At 53.0% G+C, this 25,900-nt stretch overlaps 1 protein-coding gene across 1 annotated transcript; it reads right to left on the reverse strand.

The window, feature by feature from the left end:
• Nucleotides 1–11,677: 11,677 nt before the first annotated feature.
• Nucleotides 11,678–20,757, reverse strand: LOC119923544 (carbonyl reductase [NADPH] 2-like). Its single transcript, XM_038742902.1, has 8 exons — nucleotides 20,662–20,757; nucleotides 19,709–19,806; nucleotides 19,302–19,456; nucleotides 16,855–16,897; nucleotides 16,621–16,720; nucleotides 16,200–16,264; nucleotides 12,073–12,190; nucleotides 11,678–11,978 (listed from the first exon to the last, which is right to left on the reverse strand). Exons 1-8 carry the CDS (start codon nucleotides 20,711–20,713, stop codon nucleotides 11,875–11,877), a joined length of 735 nt encoding a protein of 244 aa, XP_038598830.1. The 5' UTR covers nucleotides 20,714–20,757; the 3' UTR covers nucleotides 11,678–11,874.
• Between the last annotated feature and the right edge of the window lie 5,143 nt (nucleotides 20,758–25,900).

Consider the following 25,900-nt stretch of genomic DNA (forward strand, 5'->3'; position numbering starts at 1 on the left):
CGCGTCCGCCAGGGGGCGGGGCGGGGCGAGGGAGGTGCCGGCTCCGCCAATCGGAAGCCCGCGTCCGCCCGGGGGGCGGGGATATGCAAATCAAACGGAAGGCTGACGTCGGTGATTGGCGCGGAGGGAGGGGACTGCAGCGGGCCCCGCCCCCTGACCGCGAAGCCTCGCCCTCCCCGACGCTTGGGGCGGGGCGAGGGAGGCGCCGGCTCCGCCAATCGGAAGCCAGCGTCCGCCGGGGGCGGGGCTATGCAAATCGAATGGGAGGCTGACGTCGGTGATTGGCGCGGAGGGAGGGGGACTGAAGCGGGCCCCGCCCCCTGACTCTTGGCGCGTTTGGGAAGGGGCGAGGGAGGGAGGTGCCGGCTCCGCCAATCGGAAGCCCGCGTCCTCCGGGGGCGGGGATATGCAAATCGAATGGCGGGCTGACGTCGGTGATTGGCTCGGAAGGAGGGGACCGGAGAGGGCCCCGCCCCCTGACCGCGAAGCCCCGCCCCCGACGCTTGGCGCAGGCGTGCTTGGGGCGGGGCGAGGGAGGGAGGTGCCGGCTCCGCCAATCGGAAGCCCGCGTCCGCCTGGGGGCGGGGATATGCAAATCAAACGGAAGGCTGACGTCGGTGATTGGCTCGGAGGGAGGGGACACCCCCCCCTCTGCTTGGCGCAGGCGCGCTTGAGGCGGAGCGGGAAGGGGGCGGGGCTTGGCGCCGGTCCGCGGCCTCGAGCCCAGTGCGTTCGTGGTCTCGCGAGAGCTGGGAGTCGGCCGGGAGGATCGCCCCAAGGCCTCGACGCCTCAGGCGGGCCCGGCCCTCCCCTCAGCTTCGACTCTGTGCCAAGCACTGGGCCGAGGTGGATTCCCTGCAGTTAGTTAGACCCAGGCCTGACCCCAAAATTGGGCCACTTTATTATATTTTCCGGCCGAAGCGCTTCCCACGTGCCAAGCACTGTGCTGAGGTAGATTCCTCACAGACCCAAGCCAGGCCCCAAGTGGGACCAGCTCATAATATTTTCTTTGTGAAGCGCTTACTATGTGCCCCACATAGGGCCAGCTAATAATATTTTCTTTCTGAAGCGCTTACTCTGTGCCAAGCACTGGCTGAGGTAGATTCAGTGTAGTCAGACCCAAGCCGGGCCCCAAAATGGAGCCCAGCTAGTAATATTTTATTTGTGAAGCGCTTACTATGTGCCAAGCACTGGGCTGAGGTAGATTCAGTGCACTCAGACCCGGCCCGGGCCCCAAAATGGAGTCCAGCTAATATTTTCTTTGTGAAGCGCTTACTATGTGCCAAGCACTGGGCTGAGGTAGATTCAGTGCAGTCAGACCAAAGCCGGGCCCCAAAGTGGAGTCCAGCTAGTACTATTTTCTTTGTGAAGCGCTTACTATGTGCCAAGCACTGGGCTGAGGTAGATTCAGTGCAGTCAGACCCAAGCCGGGCCCCAAAATGGAGCCCAGCTAGTAATATTTTATTTGTGAAGCGCTTACTATGTGCCAAGCACTGGCTGAGGTAGATTCAGTGCAGTCAGTTCCAGCCCGGGCCCCAAAATGGAGTCCAGCTAATATTTTCTTTGTGAAGCGCTTACTATGTGCCAAGCACTGGACTGAGGTAGATTCAGTTCAGTCAGACCCAAGTCGGGCCCCAAAGTGGAGTCCAGCTAGTAATATTTTATTTGTGAAGCGCTTACTATGTGCCAAGCACTGAGCTGAGGTAGATTCAGTGCAGTCAGATCCGACCCAGGCCCCAAAATGGAGCCCAGCTAATATTTTCTTTGTGAAGCGCTTCCTATGTGCCAAGCTTTGGGCTCAGGTAGCTTAAGTGAAGTCAGACCCAGCCCAGGCCCCAAAATGGAGTCCAGCTAATATTTTATTTGTGAAGCGCTTACTATGTGCCAAGCACTGGGCTGAGGTAGATTCAGTTCAGTCAGACCCCAGTCGGGCCCCAAAATGGAGTCCAGCCAGTAATATTTTCTTTGTGAAGCACTTACTATGTGCCAAGCACTGGGCTGAGGTAAATTCAGTGCAGTCAGACCCAAGTCGGGCCCCAAATGGAGCCCAACTAGTAATATTTTATCTGTGAAGCACTTACTATGTGCCAAGCACTGGGCTGAGGTAGATTCAGTGCAGTCCGACCTGGCCCGGGCCCCAAAATGGAGTCCAGCTAATATTTTCTTTGTGAAGCACTTACTATGTGCTAAGCACTGGGCTGAGGTAGATTCAGTTCGGTCAGACCCAAGCCGGGCCCCAAAATGGAGCCCAGCTAGTAATATTTTATTTGTGAAGTGCTTACTATGTGCCAAGCACTGAGCTGAGGTAGATTCAGTGCATTCAGATCCGACCCAGGCCCCAAAATGGAGCCCAGCTAATATTTTCTTTGTGAAGCACTTCCTATGTGCCAAGCTTTGGGCTCAGGTAGCTTAAGTGAAGTCAGACCCAGCCCAGGCCCCAAAATGGAGTCCAGCTAATATTTTCTTTGTGAAGCACTTACTATGTGCCAAGCACTGGGCTGAGGTAGATTCAGTTCAATCATACCCAAGCCGGGCCCCAAAGTGGAGCCCAGCTAGTAACATTTTCTTTGTGAAGCGCTTACTATGTGCCAAGCACTGAGCTGAGGTAGATTCAGTGCAGTCAGACCCAAGCCGGGCCCCAAAGTGGAGCCCAGCTAGTAACATTTTCTTTGTGAAGCGCTTACTATGTGCCAAGCACTGGGCTGAGGTAGATTCAGTGCAGTCAGGGCCGGGCCCCAAAATGTGGTCAGCTAAAAATATTTTATTTGAGAAGCGCTTCCTATGTGCCAAGTAGATACAGAGCAGTCAGACCCAATCCAGGCCCCAAATGGGGCCAGCTAGTAATTAATATTTTGTTATTTGGGAAGTGCTTACCAGGTGCCAAACACCGTCCTAAGCACTGGGCTAGATCCGAGGTAATCGTGTCGGACACAGCCCCTGTCTTACCTGGGGCTCCTCCGTCTTAGGGGGAAGGAGAACAGCTGTCGAACCCCCATTTTACAGATGGCCCAGAGAAGTGAAGTGATGTGTTCGGCGCCAGCCGGCAGGCAAGTGATGGCAGGAGTTGAACCCAGGCCCTCCGTTTCTCAACTCCGGAGGGGGTCCCCAAAAAGGGATGGGATCCCCAGATATGGGGCAGCCTCGCAGGCCAGGGCCTTGCGATCCAAAGCGGCTTCCGGACCCGGTCGGGGTGAACCCGAGTCCAGGGGTCCCCGCGAGGAAGCGGGGCGTCCAGACAGAGCCCCTCGTCTCTTCACGATGCCCCTTCGGCCCGGTCAGGAGGCGGGTGGCGACCGCGACAGAGCAGGAATGTGAGGTGAGGGATGACTGGGGGGCTGCGGGGAGGGGGAGGCCGGAAAGCAATAATCATCATCATCGTGGGATTCGTTAAGCGCTTTAACGACACGTCAATCCCTGTTCTGGGCGCTGGAGTGATGAGATAATCCTTCGATCGGATTTATTGAGCGCCTACCGCGTGCGAAGAGTACTGATTGGGCCGGACGTGGTCCCCGTCCCACCCTGGACGGAGGGAGGAGGGAGAACAGGGATTTTTATCCACGTTGGGCAGAAGCTGAAGGCCCAGAAAAGTTAAGGGACTATCCCGAGGTCACACAGCAGGGAAGTGTCAGGACCGGGATTGGAACCCAGGGCTCTAGGGTTCTTTCCACTAGGCCGTGAATCTGGGAGAGATTGGGGGGTGGGGGAGTCCCTTACGGAGCCAGGCTGGGCTCAGAGCTGGGAGGGAGGGCGGGGGGGGGACCAAACCTAAGTATCCAGATATTTTTATGGTACCTGGGATGTTTTCATAACAACGATCACAGACGTGGATTAATTAATTAATTCATTCATTCAGTCGTATTTATTGAGTGCTTACTGTGTGCAGAGCACCTTACTAAGCGCTTGGGAAGTACAGGTTGGCAACATGATTAACGTCTGACAGGTCCATTACGGACTAAAGGAAACTTAGGGATGTTTATAATGAGCATAATCAATTGTACATTTATTCTGATTCCATGTAATCCATGTAATCATGGAATTTGTTAAGCACTTAGTATGTGTCAAGTACTGTACTAAGCGCTGGGGTAGATACCGTCTAAGGTTGGATGCAGTCCCTGTCCCCCATTGGGTTCACAGTCTTCACTGTTGGGTAGGGACCGTCTCTATATGTTGCCAACTTGTACTTCCCAAGCGCTTAGTACAGTGCTCTGCACACAGTAAGCGCTCAATAAATACGATTGATGTTGATCCCCATATTACAGGTGACGTCACCGTACATATCTATTCTATTTATTTTATTTTGTTAGTATGTTTGGTTTTGTTCTCTGTCTCCCCCTTTTAGACTGTGAGCCCACTGTTGGGTAGGGACTGTCTCTATATGTTGCCAATTTGCACTTCCCAAGCGCTTAGTACAGTGCTCTGCACATAGTAAGCGCTCAATAAATACGATTGATGATGATGATGATGAGAGAAGTGACTGGCCCAGGGTCACACAGCAGACAAGTGGCGGAGCCAGGATTAGTCCGATTTCCAGGCCCGTGCCTCTCCCCCGTTAGAGCGTAAACTCCTTGTGGACAGGGAAACTTAATCAATCAATCAATCAATCGTATTTATTGAGCGCTTACTGTGTGCAGAGCACTGTACTAAGCGCTTGGGAAGTACAAGTTGGCAACATATAGAGACAGACCCTACCCAACAGTGGGCTCACAGTCTAAAAGAAACTTAAAAGAACTTAAATATCCGTTGTGCTTTCCCGAGTGCTGAGTTCCGGGCTTGATAAAAATCGAAAAGTCAGCGGTATTTATTGAGCGTCTTCTGTGTGCAGAGCACTGAACTGAGCGCTTGGGAGAGTCCGGCACGAGAGTTGGTAGACACAGTCCCTGCCCACGAGCTTAGTTTCGAGGTGGAGACCGACAGTAATATAAATAAATGTTACGGACACGTACGGAAGTATTGGGTGAACATCACGTGCTTAAAGGGTAATAATAATGATGGCATTTATTAAGCGCTTACTATGTGCAAAGCACTGTTCTAAGCGCTGGGGAGGTGATGAGGTCGTCCCACGGGGGGCTTACGGTCTTCAGCCCCATTTTCCAGGTGAGGGAACTGAGGCCTAGAGGAGGGAGTGACTCTCCCAAAGTCACACAGCTGAGAATTGGCGGGGCCGGGATTTGAACCCATGACCTTTTCCACTCAAATGCTACAATTACCATTATTATTAATACTATTCCCACCCTACACACACTCTCTGTCCCTCTCTGTCTCTCCCCTTTCCTCTCCCCCTCCTTCCCTCTCTCCTTCCGCCTCCCTCCATTACCGGCCCTGCTTTCCGATCCCAACAGATCGGCGCATCGTCCTCTCCTAAGCGCTCCGCCCACGGTTAGCGCTCGGTAAATTCAACTGCAATTGGAAGACGGACTGGAATCCAGTCCTCTAGACCGCAAGCCCGTCGCGGGCAGGGATGTTTATTGTTGGATCGCCCTCTCCCAAGCGCGGAGTCCAGCGCTCTGCACACCGTAGGCGCTCAGTAATAATAATAATAATGGCTTTTATTAAGCGCTTACTATGTGCAAAGCGCAACGGGGAGGTTACAAGGTGATCAGGTCATCCCACGGGGGGCCCGCAGTCTTAATCCCCATTTTCCAGATGAGGTCACTGAGGCCCAGAGAAGTGAAGTGACTTGCCCAAAGTCACCCAGCTGACAAGTGGCCGGGATTTGAACCGATAACCTCTGACCTCAAAGCCCGGGCTCTTTCCACTGAGCCATGCTGCTTCCCCAGCGCTTAGAACAGTGCTGGGCACATAGTAAGCGCTTAACAAACACCAACATTATTATTATTATTATCCCCTGCGTGTTTTGAGGGTGGGGGGGACACTCAGCACCCCGGATCCCACCCTGCCCCTCCAATTCTGGGTCGTGGGCGGCCAGGAGTGTCCAGGGAGGGAGGAGGGCGACCCCGTTTCGACAGTCTTAATCCCCATTTTCAAGGTGAGGGAACTGAGGCCCAGAGAAGTGACGTGACTCGCCCGAAGTCACACAGCGGACAAGTGGCGGAGCCGGGATTTGAGCCCGTGACCTCTGACCCCAAAGCCCGGGCTCTTCCCACCGAGCCACGCCGCTTCTCCGGACTGACTGACTTTTCCCGGGGGTCTCGCCTCAGGAAGACCACGGTGCCCAGAGGCCTCTTAGGTCAGCTTTATTAGCCGCCCCCCAACCCGCCGGCCCGGAGTTGGCAGCGAGCGGCGGTGGGCGGAGGATCCGGGCCAAGGCCCCGGCCTCCCGTTTCCTCCGAATGGCTGGGCACGGTGCCACGGGGTGAAGGGGGAAAAGGCCGGGAGGTTGGCTGGGCGGCGAGGAGGAAGAGGAGGAGGGCACAGTCCGAGGTTGATGTCACCCTCCCAGTTTGGGTTGGAGGGTCTGGGAGCCAAGTAGGGCAGAGGTAGGGTGGGTGGGCTCTTCACCTTCCTCTGGTCTGCCCTGCCTACTGAGGGACCACCCCCCGTGGCTCCTTGGGCGCACACTCCTCCTCTGACAATCCCCTCCCTTGACCAGGGGCCCACTCCCCACCCCCAGCCCCGTCTGCACGCACCATTAATAAATAATAATGATGATGGCATTTATTAAGCGCTTACCACATGCAAAGCCCTGTTCTAAGCGCCGGGGAGGCTACAAGGTGATCAGGGTGCCCACCCCCAGCCCCATCTGCACTCGCCATTAATAAATAAATAATAATGATGATGGCATTCATTAAGCGCTTACCACATGCAAAGCCCTGTTCTAAGCGCCGGGCAGGCTACAAGGTAATCAGGGTGCCCACTCCCCACCCCCAGCCCCGTCTGCATGTGCCATTAATAAATAATAATGATGATGGCATTTATTAAGCGCTTACCACGTGCAAAGCCCTGTTCTAAGTGCTGGGGAGGCTACAAGGTGATCAGGGTGCCCACCCCCAGCCCCGTCTGCATGTGCCATTAATAAATAAATAATAATAATGATGGCATTTATTAAGTGCTTACCACGTGCAAAGCCCTGTTCTAAGCGCCGGGGAGTCTACAAGGTGATCAGGGTGCCCACTCCCCACCCCCAGCCCTGTCTGCACGTGCCATTATTAAATAAGTAATAATAATGATGATGGCTTTTATTAAGCGCTTACCACGTGCAAAGCCCTGTTCTAAGCGCCGGGGAGGCTACAAGGTGATCAGGGTGCCCACTCCCCACCCCCAGCCCCGTCTGCACCCGCCATTAATAAATAAATAATAATGATGATGGCTTTTATTAAGCGCTTACCACATGCAAAGCCCTGTTCTAAGCGCCGGGGAGGCTACAAGGTGATCAGGGTGCCCACCCCCAGCCCCGTCTGCACACGCCATTAATAAATAAATAATAATAATGATGGCATTTATTAAGTGCTTACCACATGCAAAGCCCTGTTCTAAGCACCGGGGAGGCTACAAGGTGATCAGGGTGCCCACCCCCAGCCCCATCTGCACGCGCCATTAATAAATAATAATGATGATGGCATTTATTAAGCGCTTACCATGTGCAAAGCCCTGTTCTAAGCGCCGGGGAGGCTACAAGGTGATCAGGGTGCCCACCCCCAGCCCCATCTGCACACACCATTAGTAAATAAATAATAAAGATGATGGCATTTATTAAGCGCTTACCACGTGCAAAGCCCTGTTCTAAGCGCCGGCGAGGCTACAAGGTGATCAGGGTGCCCACTCCCCAGTCCTGTCTGCACGTGCCATTAATAAATAAATAATAATGATGTTGGCATTTATTAAGCGCTCATCATGTGCAAAGCCCTGTTCTAAGCGCCGGGGAGGCTACAAGGTGATCAGGGTGCCCACTCCCCAGCCCCGTCTGCACACACTGTTAATAAATAAATAATAATGATGATGGCATTTATTAAGCGCTTACCACGTGCAAAGCCCTGTTCTAAGCGCCGGGGAGGCTACAAGGTGATCAGGGTGCCCACCCCCAGCCCCGTCTGCACACGCCATTAGTAAATAAATAATAAAGATGATGGCATTTATTAAGCGCTTACCACGTGCAAAGCCCTGTTCTAAGCGCCGGGGAGGCTACAAGGTGATCAGGGTGCCCACTCCCCAGCCCTGTCTGCACGCGCCATTAATAAATAAATAATAATGATGTTGGCATTTATTAAGCGCTCATCATGTGCAAAGCCCTGTTCTAAGCGCCGGGGAGGCTACAAGGTGATCAGGGTGCCCACCCCCAGCCCCATCTGCACATGCCATTAGTAAATAAATAATAAAGATGATGGCATTTATTAAGCGCTTACCACGTGCAAAGCCCTGTTCTAAGCGCCGGCGAGGCTACAAGGTGATCAGGGTGCCCACTCCCCAGTCCTGTCTGCACGCGCCATTAATAAATAAATAATAATGATGATGGCATTTATTAAGCGCTTACCATGTGCAAAGCCCTGTTCTAAGCACTGGGGAGGCTACAAGGTGATCAGGGTGCCCACTCCCCAGCCCCGTCTGCACGCGCCATTAATAAATAAATAATAATGATGATGGCATTTATTAAGCGCTTACCATGTGCAAAGCCCTGTTCTAAGCGCCGGGGAGGCTACAAGGTGATCAGGGTGCCCGCTCCCCAGCCCCGTCTGCACGCACTGTTAATAAATAATAATGATGATGGCATTTATTAAGCGCTTACCACGTGCAAAGCCCTGTTCTAAGCGCCGGGGAGGCTACAAGGTGATCAGGGTGCCCACTCCCCAGCCCTGTCTGCACGCGCCGTTAATAAGTAAATAATAAAGATGATGGCATTTATTAAGCGCTTACCACTTGCAAAGCCCTGTTCTAAGCGCCGGGGAGGCTACAAGGTGATCAGGGTGCCCACCCCCAGCCCCATCTGCACGCGCCATTAATAAATAAATAATAACAATGATGGCATTTATTAAGCGCTCACCATGTGCAGAGCCCTGTTCTAAGCGCTGGGGAGGCTACAAGGTGATCAGGGTGCCCGCTCCCCAGCCCCGTCTGTACCCGCCATTAATAAATAATAAAGATGATGGCATTTATTAAGCGCTTACCACGTGCAAAGCCCTGTTCTAAGCGCCGGGGAGGCTACAAGGTGATCAGGGTGCCCACTCCCCAGCCCCGTCTGCACGTGCCATTAATAAATAAATAATAATGATGTTGGCATTTATTAAGCGCTCACCATGTGCAGAGCCCTGTTCTAAGCACTGGGGAGGCTACAAGGTGATCAGGGTGCCCACTCCCCAGCCCCATCTGCATGCGGCGTTAATAAATAAATAATAATGATGATGACATTTATTAAGCGCTTACCACGTGCAAAGCCCTGTTCTAAGCGCCGGGGAGGCTACAAGGTGATCAGGGTGCCCACTCCCCAGCCCCAGCCCCATCTGCATGCGGCGTTAATAAATAAATAATAATGATGATGGCATTTATTAAGCGCTTACCACGTGCAAAGCCCTGTTCTAAGCACCGGGGAGGCTACAAGGTGATCAGGTTGTCCCACGGGGGGCTCCCAGTCTTCATCCCCATTTTCCCGATGAGGAAACCGAGGCCCAGAGAGGTGAAGTGACTTGCCCCAAAGTCACCCAGCTGACAGTTGGCGGAGCCGGGATTTGAACCCACGGCCTCTGCTCACCTCCTCCAGGAGGCTTTCCCAGACTGAGCCCCCTCTCAATCAATCAATCATATTTATTGAGCACTTACTGTGTCCAAAGCACTGTACTAAGAGCTTGGGATGTACAAGTTGGCAACATATAGAGATGGTCCCTACCCAACAGTGGCTCTCCCCCTCCTCCCCCTCTCCATCCCCCACCTGCCTTACCTCCTTCCCCTCCCCACAGCACCTGTATATATGTATATATGTTTGTACATATTTATTACTCTATTTCTTTCTTTATTTTATTTGTACATATTTATTCTATTTATTTTCTTTTGTTAATATGTTTTGTTTTGTCATCCGCCTCCCCCTTCTAGACCGTGAGCCCGTTGTTGGGTAGGGCCCGTCTCTAGATGTTGCCAACTTGGACTTCCCAAGCGCTTAGTCCAGCGCTCTGCACACAGTAAGCGCTCAATAAATACAATTGAATGAATGAATGAACGAATGAATGAACCTCTGACTCCAAAGCCCGGGCTCTTTCCACTGAGCCACGCTGCTTTGCACCCACACCCCTCCGCACCCATGCTTGATCCCCTTGTGTATACGTGGGCAGGGGATGTGTCCACCCACGGTTATATTGTCCTGTTGTCCTCTACCAAGTGCTTAGCCCAGTGCTCTGCAGTAAGCGCTCAATAAATACCATCGATTGATTGATTGCTGGGCACGCGTATCCCACCCCTATGTACCTAGGCAGGCATGCCTGTGCCCATAACCCACACCTCCGTGCACATGGGCTCCCACGCGATGCCTACGTGTGAGAGAGAAGCAGCGCGGCTCAGCGGAAAGAGCCCGGGCTTGGGAGTCAGAGGTCGTGGGTTCTAATCCCGGCTCCGCCACGTGGCAGCCGCGTGACTTTGAGCAAGTCGCTTCGCTTTTCTGGGCCTCAGTTCCCTCATCTGGAAAATGGGGATGAAGACCGCGAGCCCCACGCGGGACAACTTGATAACCACGTATTCATTCATTCAGTCGTATTTATTGAGCGCTTACTGTGTGCAGAGCACTGTACTAAGCGCTTGGGAAGTACAAGTTGGTACGTATCTCTACCAGTGCTTAGAACAGTGCTTGGGAAGCAGCGTGGCTCAGTGGAAAGAGCCCGGGCTTTGGAGTCAGAGGTCATGGATTCAAATCCTGGCTCCGCCACGGGTCAGCTGTGTGACTTTGGGCAAGTCACTTCATTCATTCAATCGTATTTATTGACTGTGTGCAGAGCACTGTACTAAGCGCTTGGGAAGTACAAGTTGGCAACATATAGAGACGGTCCCTACCCAACAGTGGGCTCACAGTCTAGAAGTCTTCACTTCTCTGTGCCTCAGTGACCTCATCTGTAAAATGGGGATTAATAATAATAATAATAATGGCATTTATTAAGCGCTTACTATGTACAAAGCACTGTACTAAGCGCTGGGGAGGTTACAAGGTGATCAGGTTGTCCCACGGGGGGCTCACAGTCTCAGTCCCAATTTTCCGGATGAGGGAACTGAGGCCCAGAGAAGTGAAGTGACTTGCCCAAAGTCACAAGTGGCGGAGCCAGGTTTCGAACCCATGACCTCTGAGTCCAAAGCCCGGGCTCTTTCCACTGAGCCACGCTGCCTGTCTTAGACTAAGACTGTGAGTCCCCCGTGGGACAACCTGATCACCTTGGAACCTCCCCAGCGCTTAGACCAGTGCTTTGCGCATAGTAAGCTCTTACTAAATGCCATCATTATTATTATTAGTAAGCGCTTAAGAAATACCTTGTGATTTTTACGTGCGCAGGCCCCATCTCTGTGTGTATGTACACACACACACACACACACACAGTCTACCGATGGATGGGGCCCGGAGCGGGTGGGAGCGGGGGCAGGTTGGGTCGGTTGGCATCTCCCGGGGCAGAGCGGCGGTGGGGGCTGGGAGCTGGGCGTCGAGCCCAGTCCCGTGGATTCATTCATTCATTCATTCATTCATTCAATCGTATTTATTGAGTGCTTACTGTGTGCAGAGCACTGTACTAAGCGCTTGGGAAGCCCAAGTTGGCAACATAGAGAGACGATCCCTACCCAACAGCGGGCTCACAGTCTAGAAGGGGGAGACAGACAACAAAACAAACCGTGTAACGCCAAGCTTGCAGGAAAGATGATCCCCCGAGCTCACCGTTGTGTGTGTGTGTGTGTGTTCGGAGGATTAGAGGCCCCGGAATTCAGTTGGAACTGGAGGCTGTGTATGTTGCGGGGGGCCTAGGATGCCAGGTAACCCCCGTCCACCAGGATGCCCGAGCCGGTGGTCATGGCGGCCTTGTCGCTCAGCAGGAACAGGATGCTGTGCACCACGTCCTCCACCTCTGCGGGGGGCCGAGGGGTGGGGATCAGCCGGGGGAGCGGAGCCTGGGAGGCCCCCCAAACCCGCCCCGCGCCCCCCCCCCCCGCCATGCCCACCTGCGAACTTCTTGAGGGGGATGCGCTTCTTCATGGCGGCGGCATCCCTCGGGTCCGGGCACACCTTCTTGCCCATGTTTGTCAGCACCACCGTGGGGTTTACCGTGTTCACCCGGATCTGCGGGCGGGAGGTGGGATCGCTTGTTTTTGGTGGATGGGGACGGTTAGGGTATTTCGTCATAATCATAATGATGGCATTTATCATTATGGCGTTCCATATTTTTCATCCGCCAAGCTAGCTCTCTTCCTCCCTTCAAGGCCCTACTGAGAGCTCACTTCCTCCAGGAGGCCTTCCCAGACTGAGCCCCTTCCTTCCTCTCCCCCTCGTCCCCCTCTCCATCCCCCCATCTTACCTCCTTCCCTTCCCCACAGCACATATATGTATATATGTTTGTACATATTTATTACTCTATTTATTTATTTTACTTGTACCTATCTATTCTACTTATTTTATTTTGTTAGTATGTTTGGTTTTGTTCTCTGTCTCCCCCTTTTAGACTGTGAGCCCACTGTTGGGTAGGGACTGTCTCTATATGTTGCCAACTTGTACTTCCCTAGCGCTTAGTACAGTGCTCTGCACACAGTAAGCGCTCAATAAATACGATTGATTGCTTGATTGATTTATGAAGCGCTTACTATGTGCAAAGCACTGGGGAGGTTACACGGTGATCAGGTTGTCCTGCGTGGGGCTCCCAGTCTTCATCCCCATTTTACAGATGAGGGAACTGAGGCCCAGAGAAGTGAAGTGACTTGCCCAGAGTCACCCAGCTGACAGTTGGCGGAGCCAGGATTTGAACCCGTGACCTCCGACTCCAAAGCCCGGGCTCTTTCCACTGAGCCACGCTGCTTCTCAGTATTATCATTTCATAATTCTAATACTGATGATGGTATTTGTTAAGCGCCTACTCCGTGGCAGGCACTGTAGTAAGCACTGGCATGGATACGAGCAAATTGGGTTGGACACGGTCCTTCGTCCCTTGTGGGGCTCACGATAATAATATAATAATAATTACGGTATTTGTTAAGCACTTAGTATGTGCCAGGCACTGTACTAAGTGCTGGGATGGTTACAAGGTGATCAGGTTGTCCCACGTGGGGCTCCCAGTCTTCATCCCCATTTTCCAGATGAGGGAACTGAGGCCCAGAGAAGTGAAGTGACTTGCCCAAAGTCACACAGCTGACAGTTGGCGGAGCTGGGATTTGAACCCATGACCTCTGACTCCAAAGCCCAGGCTCTTTCCACCGAGCCACGCTGCTTCTCAGTATTATCATTTCATAATTCTACTACTGATGATGGTATTTGTTAAGCGCCTACTCCGTGGCGGGCACTGTACTAAGTGCTGGGATGGATATAAGCAAATTGGGTTGGATGCGGTCCTTCGTCCCACGTGGGGCTCACGATAATAATATAATAATAATAACGGTATTTGTTAAGCACCTACTCCGTGGCAAGCACTGTACTAAGCGCTGGGATGGATACAAGCAAATTGGGTTGGACACGGTCCTTCGTCCCTTGTGGGGATCACGATAATAATATAATAATAATTACGGTAATTGTTAAGCGCTTAGTATGTGCCAGGCACTGTACTAAGTGCTGGGATGGTCACAAGGTGATCAGGTTGTCCCCTGTGGGGCTCCCAGTCTTCATCCCCATTTTCCAGATGAGGGAACTGAGGCCCAGAGAAGTGAAGTGACTTGCCCAAAGTCACACAGCTGACAGTTGGCGGAGCTGGGATTTGAACCCATGACCTCTGACTCCAAAGCCCAGGCTCTTTCCACTGAGCCACGCTGCTTCTCAGTATTATCATTTCATAATTCTACTACTGATGATGGTATTTGTTAAGCACCTACTCCGTGGCAGGCACTGTACTAAGCGCTGAGATGGATACAAGCAAATTGAGCTGGACGCGGTCCTTCGTCCCACGTGGGGCTCACGATAATGTAATAATAATAACGGTATTTGTTAAGCGCCTACTCCGTGGCAGGCACTGTACTAAGTGCTGGGATGGATACAAGCAAATTGGGTTGGACGCGGTCCTTTGTCCCATGTGGGGCTCATGATAATAATATAATAGTAATTATGGTATTTGTTAAGTGCTTAGTATGTGCCAGGCACTGTACTAAGTGCTGGGATGGTTACAAGGTGATCAGGTTGTCCCACGGGGGGCTCCCAGTCTTCATCCCCATTTTACAGATGAGGGAACTGAGGCCCAGAGAAGTGAAATGACTTGCCCAAAGTCACCCAGCTGACAGTAGGCGGAGCCGGGATTTGAACCCATGACCTCTGACTCCAAAGCCCGGGCTCTTTCCACTGAACCACGCTGCTTCTCAGTATTATCATTTCATAATTCTAATACTGATGATGGTATTTGTTAAGCGCCTGCTCCGTGGCAGGCACTGTACTAAGCGCTGGGATGGATACAAGCAAATTGGGTTGGACGCGGTCCTTCGTCCCACGTGGGGCTCACGATAATAATGTAATAATAATTACGGTATCTGTTAAGCGCTTAATATGTGCCAGGCACTGTACTAAGTGCTGGGATAGATACAAGCAAATTGGGTTGGACGTGGGGCTCATGATAATAATATAATAATAATTACGGTATTTGTTAAGTGCTTAGTATGTGCCAGGCACTATATTAAGCGCTGGGATGGGTACAAGTAAATTGGGCTGGACGCGTTCCTTCGTCCCTTGTGGGGCTCACGTTAATAATATAATAATAATAATGGTATTTGTTAAGCGCTTAGTATGTGCCAGGCACTGTACTAAGCGCTGGGATGGATACAAGCAAATTGGGTTGGACGCGGTCCTTTGTCCCAGGTAACTCAGTCTCCATTTTCCGGGTGAGGTAACCGAGTCCCAGAATATAATAATAACAATAATAATGATAATGGCATTTATTAAGCGCTTACTATGTGCAAAGAACTATTCTAAGCTCTGGGGAGGTTATAAGGTGATCAGGTTATCCTATGGGGGGCATTAAATGATGGCATTTAATAATAATAATTATTAATAATAATGATGGCAATATAATAATAATAATTATGGCATTTGTTTAGGGCTTACTGTGTGCCAAGCACTGTTCTAAGCGTTGGGGGGGATACAAGGTGATGAGGTTGTCCCCCGTGGGGCTCACGGTCTTCATCCCCATTTTCCAGATGAGGGAACCGAGGCCCAGAAAAGTGAGGTGACTTACCTAAGGTCACCCAGCAGACAAGTGGCGGGGCCGGGATTAGAACCCGTGACCCTCTGACTCTCAGGCCCGGGCTCTAGCCACTCGGCTGTGCTGCTTCTCACAATAATTAGGGTATCTGTTCAGCCCTTACTTGGTGCCGGGCACTGTGCTAAGCGCTGGCGTAGTGTGTACCACCTGGGGCTCACGGCCTTAGTCCCCATTTTAAGCAAAAATAATGAAATTATCATGGTCTTTGGTGAGCGCTCGCTATGTGCCAGTCGCTGTACTAAGCGCCAGGGTGGAGGGGAGCAAATGGGGTCCCCCGTGGGGCTCGCAGTCCCCATCCCCATTTCTACAGATGAGGGAACTGAGGCCCAGAGAAGTGTTTTGTATCGTTGTCTGCCTCCCCCTTCTAGACCGCGAGCCCGTTGTTGGGGAGGGACCGTCGCTATAGGTTGTACCTCCCAAGCGCTTAGTCCACTGCTCCGCACACAGTAAACGCTCAATAAACACGATTGAATGAATGAATGAACTTGCCCAAGGTCATCAAACTGTACTTTCCAAGCGCGTAATCCGGTGCCGTGCACACAGTAAGCGCTCAGTAAATACGATCAAATGAGTGTTGCCAATTTGTACTTCCCAAGCGCTTAGTACAGTGCTCTGCACATAGTAAGCGCTCAATAAATACGATTGATGATGATGAACACTGCAGATGAGGGGATTAGAAGCCAGGCCCTTCTGATTCCCAGGCCCGGGCGCTATCCACCAGGGCGGGTGGTTTGACCTGAATATTCAATCAATCAATCAATCAATCGTATTTATTGAGCGCTTACTGTGTGCAGAGCACTGTACTAAGCGCTTGGGAAGTCCAAATTGGCAACATATAGAGACAGTCCCTACCCAACAGTGGGCTCGCAGTCTAAAAGGGGGAGATATTCGCCCCGGACTCACCTTGTGGACCCCCAGCTCTTGAGCCATCACTCTGGTCAGCGTTTCCATGGCGCCCTTGGTGGAGCCTAGGGCCGGGAGGGGGAGATAATAATAATAATAATAATGATGATGGCATTTATTAAGCGCTTACTACATGCAAAGCACTGTTCTAAGCGCTGGGGTTGGCCCACGTGGAGCTCACAGTCTTAATCCCCGTTTTACAGATGAAGTAACTGAGGCCCGGAGATGTGAAGTGACTTGCCCAGCTGGCAGTTGGCGGAGCAGCCGGGATTGGAACCCGTGACCTCTGACTCCAAAGCCCGGGCTCTTCCCACTGAGCCACGCTGCCGCTGTGCAGTGTGTCGAGGGATGTTGAGGGGGTCCCGGCCGCCCTCCCCGGGGCCGCCCCGTCCTGCCCGGGCGAGGCCCGGCGGGCACTCACTGTACGTGGCGAAGTTTGGGAGGGTGCAGAGGGCCACCTTGCTGGACACGTTGACGATGGAGCCGGGGGCTCCGCGCTCGATCAGCCCGCGGGCCACGATCTGGAAACCGCCCAGACGCCGTCGGCCGGAGAGGGGAAGGGGTCCCGGCTCCCACCCCCGGCCCGGCCCCCCGACCCCGTCCCCGCTGGCCCCCCGACGGCAGCGGGCATCGAGCCCGGCCCCTCTGCGCCCACCTGGGACACCTGGAACACAGAGCGCAGGTTCACGTCGAAGGACCTGTGGTGGGAAATAATAATCATAAAGATGGCATTTGTGAAGCGCTTACTACCATCATCATCATCATCAATCGTATTTATTGAGCGCTTACTATGTGCAGAGCACTGTACTAAGCGCTTGGGAAGTACAAATTGGCAACATATAGAGACAGTCCCTACCCAACAGTGGGCTCACAGTCTATGTGCCAAGCATCGTTCTAAGCACTAAGGTGATCAGGTTGTCCCACGGGGGGCTCCCAGTCTTCATCCCCATGAGGCAACTGAGGCCCAGAGAATAATAATAATAATAATAATTGGCATTTGTTAAGTGCTTACTATGTGCAAAGCACTGTTCTAAGCGCTGGGGAGGATACAGGGTGATCAGGTTGTCCCCCGTGGGGCTCACAGTCTTAATCCCCATTTTCCAGATGAGGGAACTGAGGCCCAGAGAAGTTAAGTGACTTGCCCAAGATCACACAGCAGACATAACAATAATAATAATAATAATGATGACATTTATTAAGTGCTTACTATGTGCAAAGCACTGTTCTAAGCACTGGGGAGGATACAGGGTGATCAGGTTGTCCCACGGGGGGCTCACAGTCTTCATCCCCATTTTCCAGATGAGGGAACTGAGGCCCAGAGAAGTTAAGTGACTTGCCCAAGATCACACAGCAGACATAACAATAATAATAATAATAATAATAATAATGACATTTATTAAGCGCTTACTATGTGCAAAGCACTGTTCTAAGCGCTGGAGAGGTTACAAGGTGATCAGGTTGTCCCGCGGGGGGCTCACAGTCTTCATCCCCATTTTCCAGATGAGGGAACTGAGGCCCAAAGAAGTGAAGCGACTTGCCCAAAGTCACACAGCTGACAAAGGGCGGAGCCGGGATTCGAACCCATGACCTCTGGCTCCCAAGCCCGGGCTCTTTCCACTGAGCCACGCTGCTTCTCCGTGGTGGGGGGGGACCGGTGTCCAGGGACCACTCCCCCGTCCCTCGGTGACCTCCCCCCATCAGCCTCGTCTCCCATCTGCCCCTTGTCCCCAGTCCATCGGGGGTATCTATTGAGCGCTCACTGTGAGCAGAGCACTGTGCTAAACGCAAGCTTGGGAGAGCACAGTTCGGTAGAGCGGGCGGACACGTCCCGGTAGGAGCTTGCAGTCTAGCCGGGAGGCGGGCGATAAAATAAGTTTCAAGTGGGGGAAATGGCACAGTAGAAGAATTTGTTTGTCGGGAAACGGCGTGGCCTAGTGGAAAATCCCCAGGCCGGGAGCCAGAGGATTTGGGTTCTCCTCTCGGATCTGCCAGGGGATCGCGGGCGAGTCACTTCACTTCTCTGGGGCTCAGTTACCTCACCCACAAAATGGGTGTCGAATATCTGTTCCCCCTCCTATTTAGACTGTGAGTCCTGTGCGGGACCGGATCCTTATGATTTTTACTTACCCCAGCGCTTAGAACAGTGCTGGGCACAGAGTAAGCGCTTAACCACTGTCATGTTGCCGGTTTGTACTTCCCAAGCACTCAATAACGAATCATAATCGAACAAATGAACCGACATCCCCTTTAAAACCGAAAAATGGCGTGGCGTTTCCCCTGATTCCCATCCTCCCGCTGCTCCCCACCTCTTCCCCCGACCCCTGCCCGGGCCCAGACGGAGGGGTCGGCCCCCTCCCCTGCCCCCGCGGACCCCAAACGCCGCTAGGTGACCGTGGGCAAGTCACTTCGCTTCCCTCTGCCTCAGTTATCTCATCTGTAAAATGGGGATGAAGACCGTGAGCCCCGCGTGGGACGGTGACCGCGTCCGACCCGCTTGGCTTGGCTTTTCATTCATTCGTTCAGTCGTATTGATTGAGCGCTTCCTGTGTGCAGGGCACTGTACTAAGCGCTTGGGAAGTCCAAGTTGGCAACATAGAGAGACGGTCATCATCATCATCATCAATCGTATTTATTGAGCGCTTACTATGTGCAGAGCACTGTACTAAGCGCTTGGGAAGTACAAATTGGCAACATCTAGAGACAGTCCCTACCCAACAGTGGGCTCACAGTCTAAAAGGGGGAGACAGAGAACAAAACCAAACATACTAACAAAATAAAATAAATAGGATAGATATGTACAAGTAAAATAAATGGAGTAATAAATATGTACAACCATATATACATATATACAGGTGCTGTGGGGAAGGGAAGGAGGTAAGATGGGGGGATGGAGAGGGGGATGAGGGGGAGAGGAAGGAAGGGGCTCAGTCTGGGAAGGCCTCCTGGAGGAGGTGAGTTCTCAATAGGTGGGCTGACAGTCTAGAAGGGGGAGACAGACAAGCAAACATGTTAACAAAATAAAATAAATACAGTCCAGTGCCCGGCACGCAGTTTGGGGCTCCTTGTCCCCCCGCCCCCTTCCCGTCCCCACCTCTCACTCACGTATCAAACGCCTCTTTGGTCACCTCCAGGAAGGGCTGAAGGACTAGCACGGCGGCGTTGTTGACCAGCAGGTCCACGGGGCCGATGCCGCCCAGCGCCTTCTCCGTGGCCTCCCAGTCGCCCAGGTCCACGCACACCGTCTCCATGCCTGGGCACTGCCAGTGGAGGGGTGGGAAAGGGGAGCGGGGACTAGGGTGGGTCCAGGGGCCGGGAGAGGAAGTAGCCGGGGCGGTGGGCGTCGACTTGGGGGGGGGACACCCCTTTCGTCCAACCCGGCGGTGGGGAAACTGAGGAGAGGGGGGCTCCCCAGCCCCGGGATGGAGCGGGAGGCCTAGCGTGGAGCCAGTGGGCCGGTGGCGGGGCCGAGGGAGAGCCGAGGACCGTGGGAGTGTCGGCCCCCCGCTCACCTCCTTGGAGAGGCTGACCATGTCCTCCTGGGTCCTGCTGACCGCCACCACTTGGGCTCCGGCTTCCCGGAGCGCCTTGGCCGTCTCCCGCCCGATCCCTGAGAGAGGACGGAGGGTCCGTTTATCCTTCTACCGTCCTCGCCCGAGCGCTTAGCGCGGCGCTCTGCCCGCAGCCGGCGCTCCGTAAATAATGATAATGGCATCTATGAAGCGCTTGCTATGTGCAGAGCACTGTTCAAGGCCTTGCTGAGAGCTCACCTCCTCCAGGAGGCCTTCCCAGACCTCTCCCCGTCGTCCCCCTTTCCATCCCCCCATCTTACCTCCTTCCCTTCCCCACAGCACCTGTATATATGTATATATGTTTGTACATATTTATTACTCTATTTTACTTGTACATATCTATTCTATTTATTTTATTTTGTTAGGACGTTTGGTTTTGTTCTCTGTCTCCCTCTTTTAGACTGTGAGCCCACTGTTGGGTAGGGACCGTCTCTATACGTTGCCAATTTGTACTTCCCAAGCACTTAGTCCAGTGCTCTGCACATAGTAAGCGCTCAAAAAATACGATCGATGATGATATTCGAAGCGCTGGGGAGGTTACAAGGTGATCAGGCCGTCCCACCGTCTTAATCCCCATTTTCCAGATGAGGTCACTGAGGCGCAGAGGAGGGAAGCGACTTGCCCAAAGTCACCCAGCTGACAGTTGGCGGAGTTGGGATTTGAACCCGTGACCTCCGACTCCAAAGCCCGGGCTCTTTCCCACTGAGCCGCAGATGCCACCGGCTGACCGACCGGCTCCGTCTGGAGCCGGACCCGCCTCCCGGGATCCCCCAGGGCACCCCCAGTAGAGAGGGCCCGGGACCACCACCGACCCACCCTGTTCCCAGAGGCCCAGCCGGGCGTCTTGAGGTGAGCGAGACCACCCCCCGCCTCGTGGAGCGTCCCCCCTTTACCTTTCCCAGCCCCCGTCACCAGGGCCCGGAGGCCAGTGAAGCTGATGTGCATGGCGACGAGGGGAGGAGAGCGGAGACCCCGTGCCCTCGGAGCAATCCCAGCGGGCGAGCCGCCCGGCCCGCTTTATATCTGGGCAGGGCCTGGACGGTCAGAGGTTGGGCCCCCATCCAACGGGGGAGGGAGGGGTGGGGGGTGTTAGGAGCAGGCCGGGAAAAGAAGCACGCTCGAAGAAGCAGCGCGGCTCAGTGGAAAAGAGCCCGGACTTTGGAGTCAGAGGTCGTGGGTTCAAATCCCGCCTCCGCCCCTTGTCAGCCGGGTGACTTTGGGCAAGTCACTTCACTACGGGAGAGGGTGGGGAGAGATAAATGTGAGCCCGTTGTCGGGTAGGGACCGTCTCTGTATGTTGCCGACTTGTACTTCCCAAGCTCTTAGTGCAGTGCTCTGCACACGGTAAGCGCTCAATAAATACCACTTTTGTGGGCCTCAGTTCCCTCATCTGGAAAATGGCGATGAAGACTGCGGGCCCCACGTGGGACAACCTCATGGCCTTGTATCCCCCCAGCGCTTAGAACAGTGCTTTGCACATAGTAAGCGCTGAATAAATGCCTTCATCATTATTATTATTTGGGAGAAGGCTGTCCGGCGTCCAGGCTTACGGCCGGGGAGGTCAGCGGGGCAGAGACCGCCGAGCCCCCTCCGGGCCGGACACAGAGGGGAGGGCACCCGCTTTCCTCCCCTCCGGGGAGCCCCCCGGCACAATCGGTCTATTAATCAATCAATCAATCAATCGTATTTATTGAGCGCTTACTATGTGCAGAGCACTGTACTAAGCGCTTGGGAAGTACAAATTGGCAACACATAGAGACAGTCCCTACCCAACAGTGGGCTCACAGTCTAAAAGGGGGAGACAGAGAACAGAACCAAACATACCAACAAAATAAATAGGATAGAAATGTACAAGCAAAATAAATAAATAAATAAATAAATAGAGTAATAAATATGTACAACCATATATACACATATACAGGTGCTGTGGGGAAGGGAAGGAGGTAAGATGGGGGGATGGAGAGGGGGACGAGGGGGAGAGGAGGGAAGGGGCTCAGTCTGGGAAGGCCTCCTGGAGGAGGTGAGCTCTCAGCAGGGCCTTGAAGGGAGGAAGAGAGCTAGCTTGGCGGAGGGAAGAAATGATTAAAGAATCGTTAGCACATGTCAGAGCACTTGGAAAAGTACAACTCAGGACATGTCACTCCCCACCTCCAAAATCTCCAGTGGCTCCCAATCAATCTGCTCATCAGGCAGAAACTCCTCACCCTGGGCTTCAAGGCTGTCCGTCCCCTCGCCCCCTCCTACCTCCCCTCCCTTCTGTCCTTCTGCGGCCCGGCCCGCACCCTCCGCTCCTCTGCCGCCGCCGCTCACCTCCTCACCGGGCCTCGTTCTCGCCCGTCCGGCCGTCGACCCCCGGCCCACATCATTCATTCAATCGTATTTATTGAGCGCTTACATTGTGCAGAGCACTGGACTAAGCGCTTGGGAAGTCCAAGTTGGCAACATATAGAGACGGTCCCTACCCAACAGTGGGCTCACAGTCTAGAAGGACGTCTTTCCCCTGGCCCGGAATGCCCTCCCTCCGCACATCCGCCAAGCTAGTTCTTCTTCCTCCCTTCAGAGCCCTACTGAGAGCTCACCTCCTCCAGGAGGCCTTCCCACACCGAGCCCCCTTTTTCCTCTCCTCCTCCCCATCCCCCCGTCCTACCTCCTTCCCCTCCCCACAGCACCTGGATAGATGTTTGTACAGATCTATTACTCTATTTATTTTACTCGTACATATTTACTATTCTATTTATTGGGTTAATGATGTGCATCAGGCTTTAATTCTATTTGTTCTGACGACTTAACACCCGTCCACGTGTTTTGTTTTGGCGTCCGTCTCCCCCTCCTAGACCGTGAGCCCGTCGTCGGGTAGGAACCGTCTCTATAGGCTGCTGACTTGTACTTCCCAAGCGCTTAGTACAGTGCTCTGCACACAGTAAGCGCTCAATAAATACGATTGAATGGATGAATGACTGAAAAATACAAACAGGTTAGAAGAAATAACCCCTACCTTCAAGGAGCTGACAGTTTACTATGCAACTCCGCCAATTGTCAGCTGTGTGACTTTGGGCAAGTCACTTCACTTCTCTGTGCCTCAGTGACCTCATCTGTAAAATGGGGATTAAGATTGTGAGCCCCACGTGGGACAACCTGATCTCCTTGTATCCCCCCAGTGCTTAGAACAGTGCTTTGCACATAGTAAGTGCTTAACAAATAGCATTATCTTCACAGAACTCTGTATTCATTCATTCATTGTCATCTTTATTGAGTGCTTACAATGTGCAGAGCACTGTACTAAGTGCTTGGGATAGTACAAATCGGCAACATATAGAGACAGCCCCTACCCACCGTCGGCACACGCGGCCTTACTGTGTGCTAAGGGGTAGAGCCCAGGCCTGGGGAGCAGAAGGTCGTGGATTCTAATCCCGCCTCCGCCTCTTGTCTGCTTGGTTGACCTTGGCCAAGTCGCTTTGCTTCTCTGGGCCTCAGTTATCTCATCTGTCAAGTGGGGATTTAGACTCCGAGTCCCATGTGGGATAGGGACTGTGTCCAACCTGCTTAGCTTGGATCTAGTCCAGCGCTTAGTACAGCGCCTGGCACATAGGAAACGCTTAACAAATACCGTACAAAATATCAAAAAGCGCTTGGGACAATGCCGTCCGCCCGCTTCAAAGTCTTATCGAAGGCCCGTCTCCTCCAAGGGGCCTTCCCTGACTAAACGCCCCTTTTCTCTTCTCCCACCCCCTCGTGCGTCATCCTGAATTGCTCCTTTTATTCGCCCCCCAGCCCCACTTATGAACATATCTATAATTTCATTTATTTCTACTAATGTCCCGTCTCCCCTTCAAGACCCTAAGTTCATCGTGGGCAGGGAATGCGGTTGTTCTGTTGTCCTCTCCCAAAACACTTCGTACAGTGCTCTGCACACAGTAAGCGCTCAGTAAATACGATCGACTGCCTGACAGTAAGAACTAAGAGAAGCAGCTTGGCGCGGCAGATAGAGCACGGGCCCGGGAATCAGAAGGTCGTGGGTTCTAATCCCAGCTCAGCCACCTGTCTGCGGTGTGTTCATTTTTTTCCCCATGTTTTTCCGGAATTCACTTATTTCTCTTAATGTCTTTCTCCCCCTCTAATAATAATAATAATGATGGCATTTGTTAAGCGCTACTGTGTGCGATCATTTTTTTCCCCATGTTTTTCCGGAATTCACTTATTTCTCTTAATGTCTCTCTCCCCCTCTAATAATAATAATAATGATGGCATTTGTTAAGCGCTTACTGTGTGCAAAGCACTGTTCTGAGCGCCGAGCACTGGTCTAAGCGCTGACCGTAAGCTCGTCGTGGGCAGGGAACGTGTCCATTTATTGTCACAGCGGACTCCCCCGAGAGCTTAGTCCAGTGCTGTGCACGCAGTAAGCGCTCGATAAATACAATTGAATGAATGAAAGAGTACTGGACTCTCCCAAGCCCTTAGAACAGAGCTCTGCACACAGTAAGCGCTCCATAAATGAATGGATGAATGCATCAGACCAGATAATTGCTCTGTCTCACATTAAAACCTTATTGAAGGTCATCTCCTCCAAGAAGCCTTTCCTGATTAATCCCTCCTCTCCTCTTCTCCCACTCCCTTCTGCCCCGCCCTGACTTGCTCCTTCATTCACCCTCCCTCCCGTCCCCACAGCACGGATGTATAGATCTCTATATATCCGCAATTTATTCAAAAGCGCGGATCGGAGCGGACTGGGGCCGTGCCCCGGGCAGATCAATCAATCAATCGGATTTATTGAGCGCTTACTGCGTGCAGAGCACTGTACTAAGCGCTTGGATTGGGGGCGGTGGGGAATGGCAGAAAACTTGGCTCAGGGCCGGGAGGCTGGTTCCTCGGGACGGAAGCCGGAATGTCTACCGCTCTCGGCGTTCCCGGGGCGAGGGCGACTGAACCTTGTCACTTGAGGCTGGCATGGGCGGCGGTGAGGTGGGGTGGGGGTGAGTGGCAGAGCGACAGGCCACCCCGCAAGAATGGGGAGACCGCCCACTCCCCGGGTCAAGTGGGGGACCCCAACCGAGCCCCTCTGGATCGGAAGCTCGTCGAGGGCTGGGAATGTGTCCGTTCGGTTGTCCTAGCGTTCCCTCCCAATCGCTTAGTCCAGTGCTCTTCCCACGGCAAGCGCTCAGTAAGTACGAGTGGCTGTTGACACCCGTCCACGTGGTTAGTTTTGTTGTCCGTCTCCCCCTTCTAGACCGTGAGCCCGTTGTTGGGTAGGGACCATCTCTCTAGGTCGCCAAGCGCTTAGTCCAATGCTCTGCACACAGTAAGCACTTAACAAATGCCAACATTATTATTATTATTATTATTATAAATGCGATTGAATGAATGAATGAATTCTAACCACCCGTTCTTGGGCTGGGCAGGTGGGACAGAGACACAATAATAATAATGATATTTGTTAATAATGATAATAGCATCTATTAAGCGCTTACTATGTGCAGAGCACCGTTCTAAGCGCTGGGGAGGTTACGAGGTGATCAGGTTGTCCCACGGGGGGCTCACAGTCTTAATCCCCATTTTCCAGATGAGGGAACTGAGGACCAGAGACGTGAAGTGACTTGCCCAAAGTCACCCAGCTGACAAGTGGCGGAGCCGGGATTTGAACCCACGACCTCTGACTCCAAAGCCCGGGCTCTTTCCACTGAGCCGCTTACCACTGTTCTAAGCGCTGGGGTAGATGCAAGATAATCGGGTTGGACCCAGGCCCCGTCCCACACGGGGCTCACATCTTAATCCCCGTTTTACAGACGAGGGAACTGAGAAGCGAAGTGACTTGCCTAGGGTCATACAGCAGACGGGTGGCGGAGCCGGGATTAGAACCCATGACCTTCTGGCTCCCAGGCCCGAGCTGTAGCCGCCGAGCCACACTGCTTAGGAGCCTCTCCCACAGACGGGGTGGGAGAGGCACCCCAGCCTGTCCCGGCTGGTCCAAAACAGTCCCACCACCAGAGTTTCCGTTGAAACTAGACTGTGAACCCACTGTTGGGTAGGAACCGTCTCTATATGTTGCCACCTTGTCCTTCCCAAGCGCTTAGTACAGTGCTCTGCACACAGTAAGCGCTCAATAAATACGATTGAATGAATGAATGAATGAAACTC

Source organism: Tachyglossus aculeatus, unplaced genomic scaffold, assembly GCF_015852505.1.
Source record: "Tachyglossus aculeatus isolate mTacAcu1 unplaced genomic scaffold, mTacAcu1.pri scaffold_1_arrow_ctg1, whole genome shotgun sequence".
NCBI classification, from domain to species: Eukaryota; Metazoa; Chordata; class Mammalia; order Monotremata; family Tachyglossidae; genus Tachyglossus; species Tachyglossus aculeatus.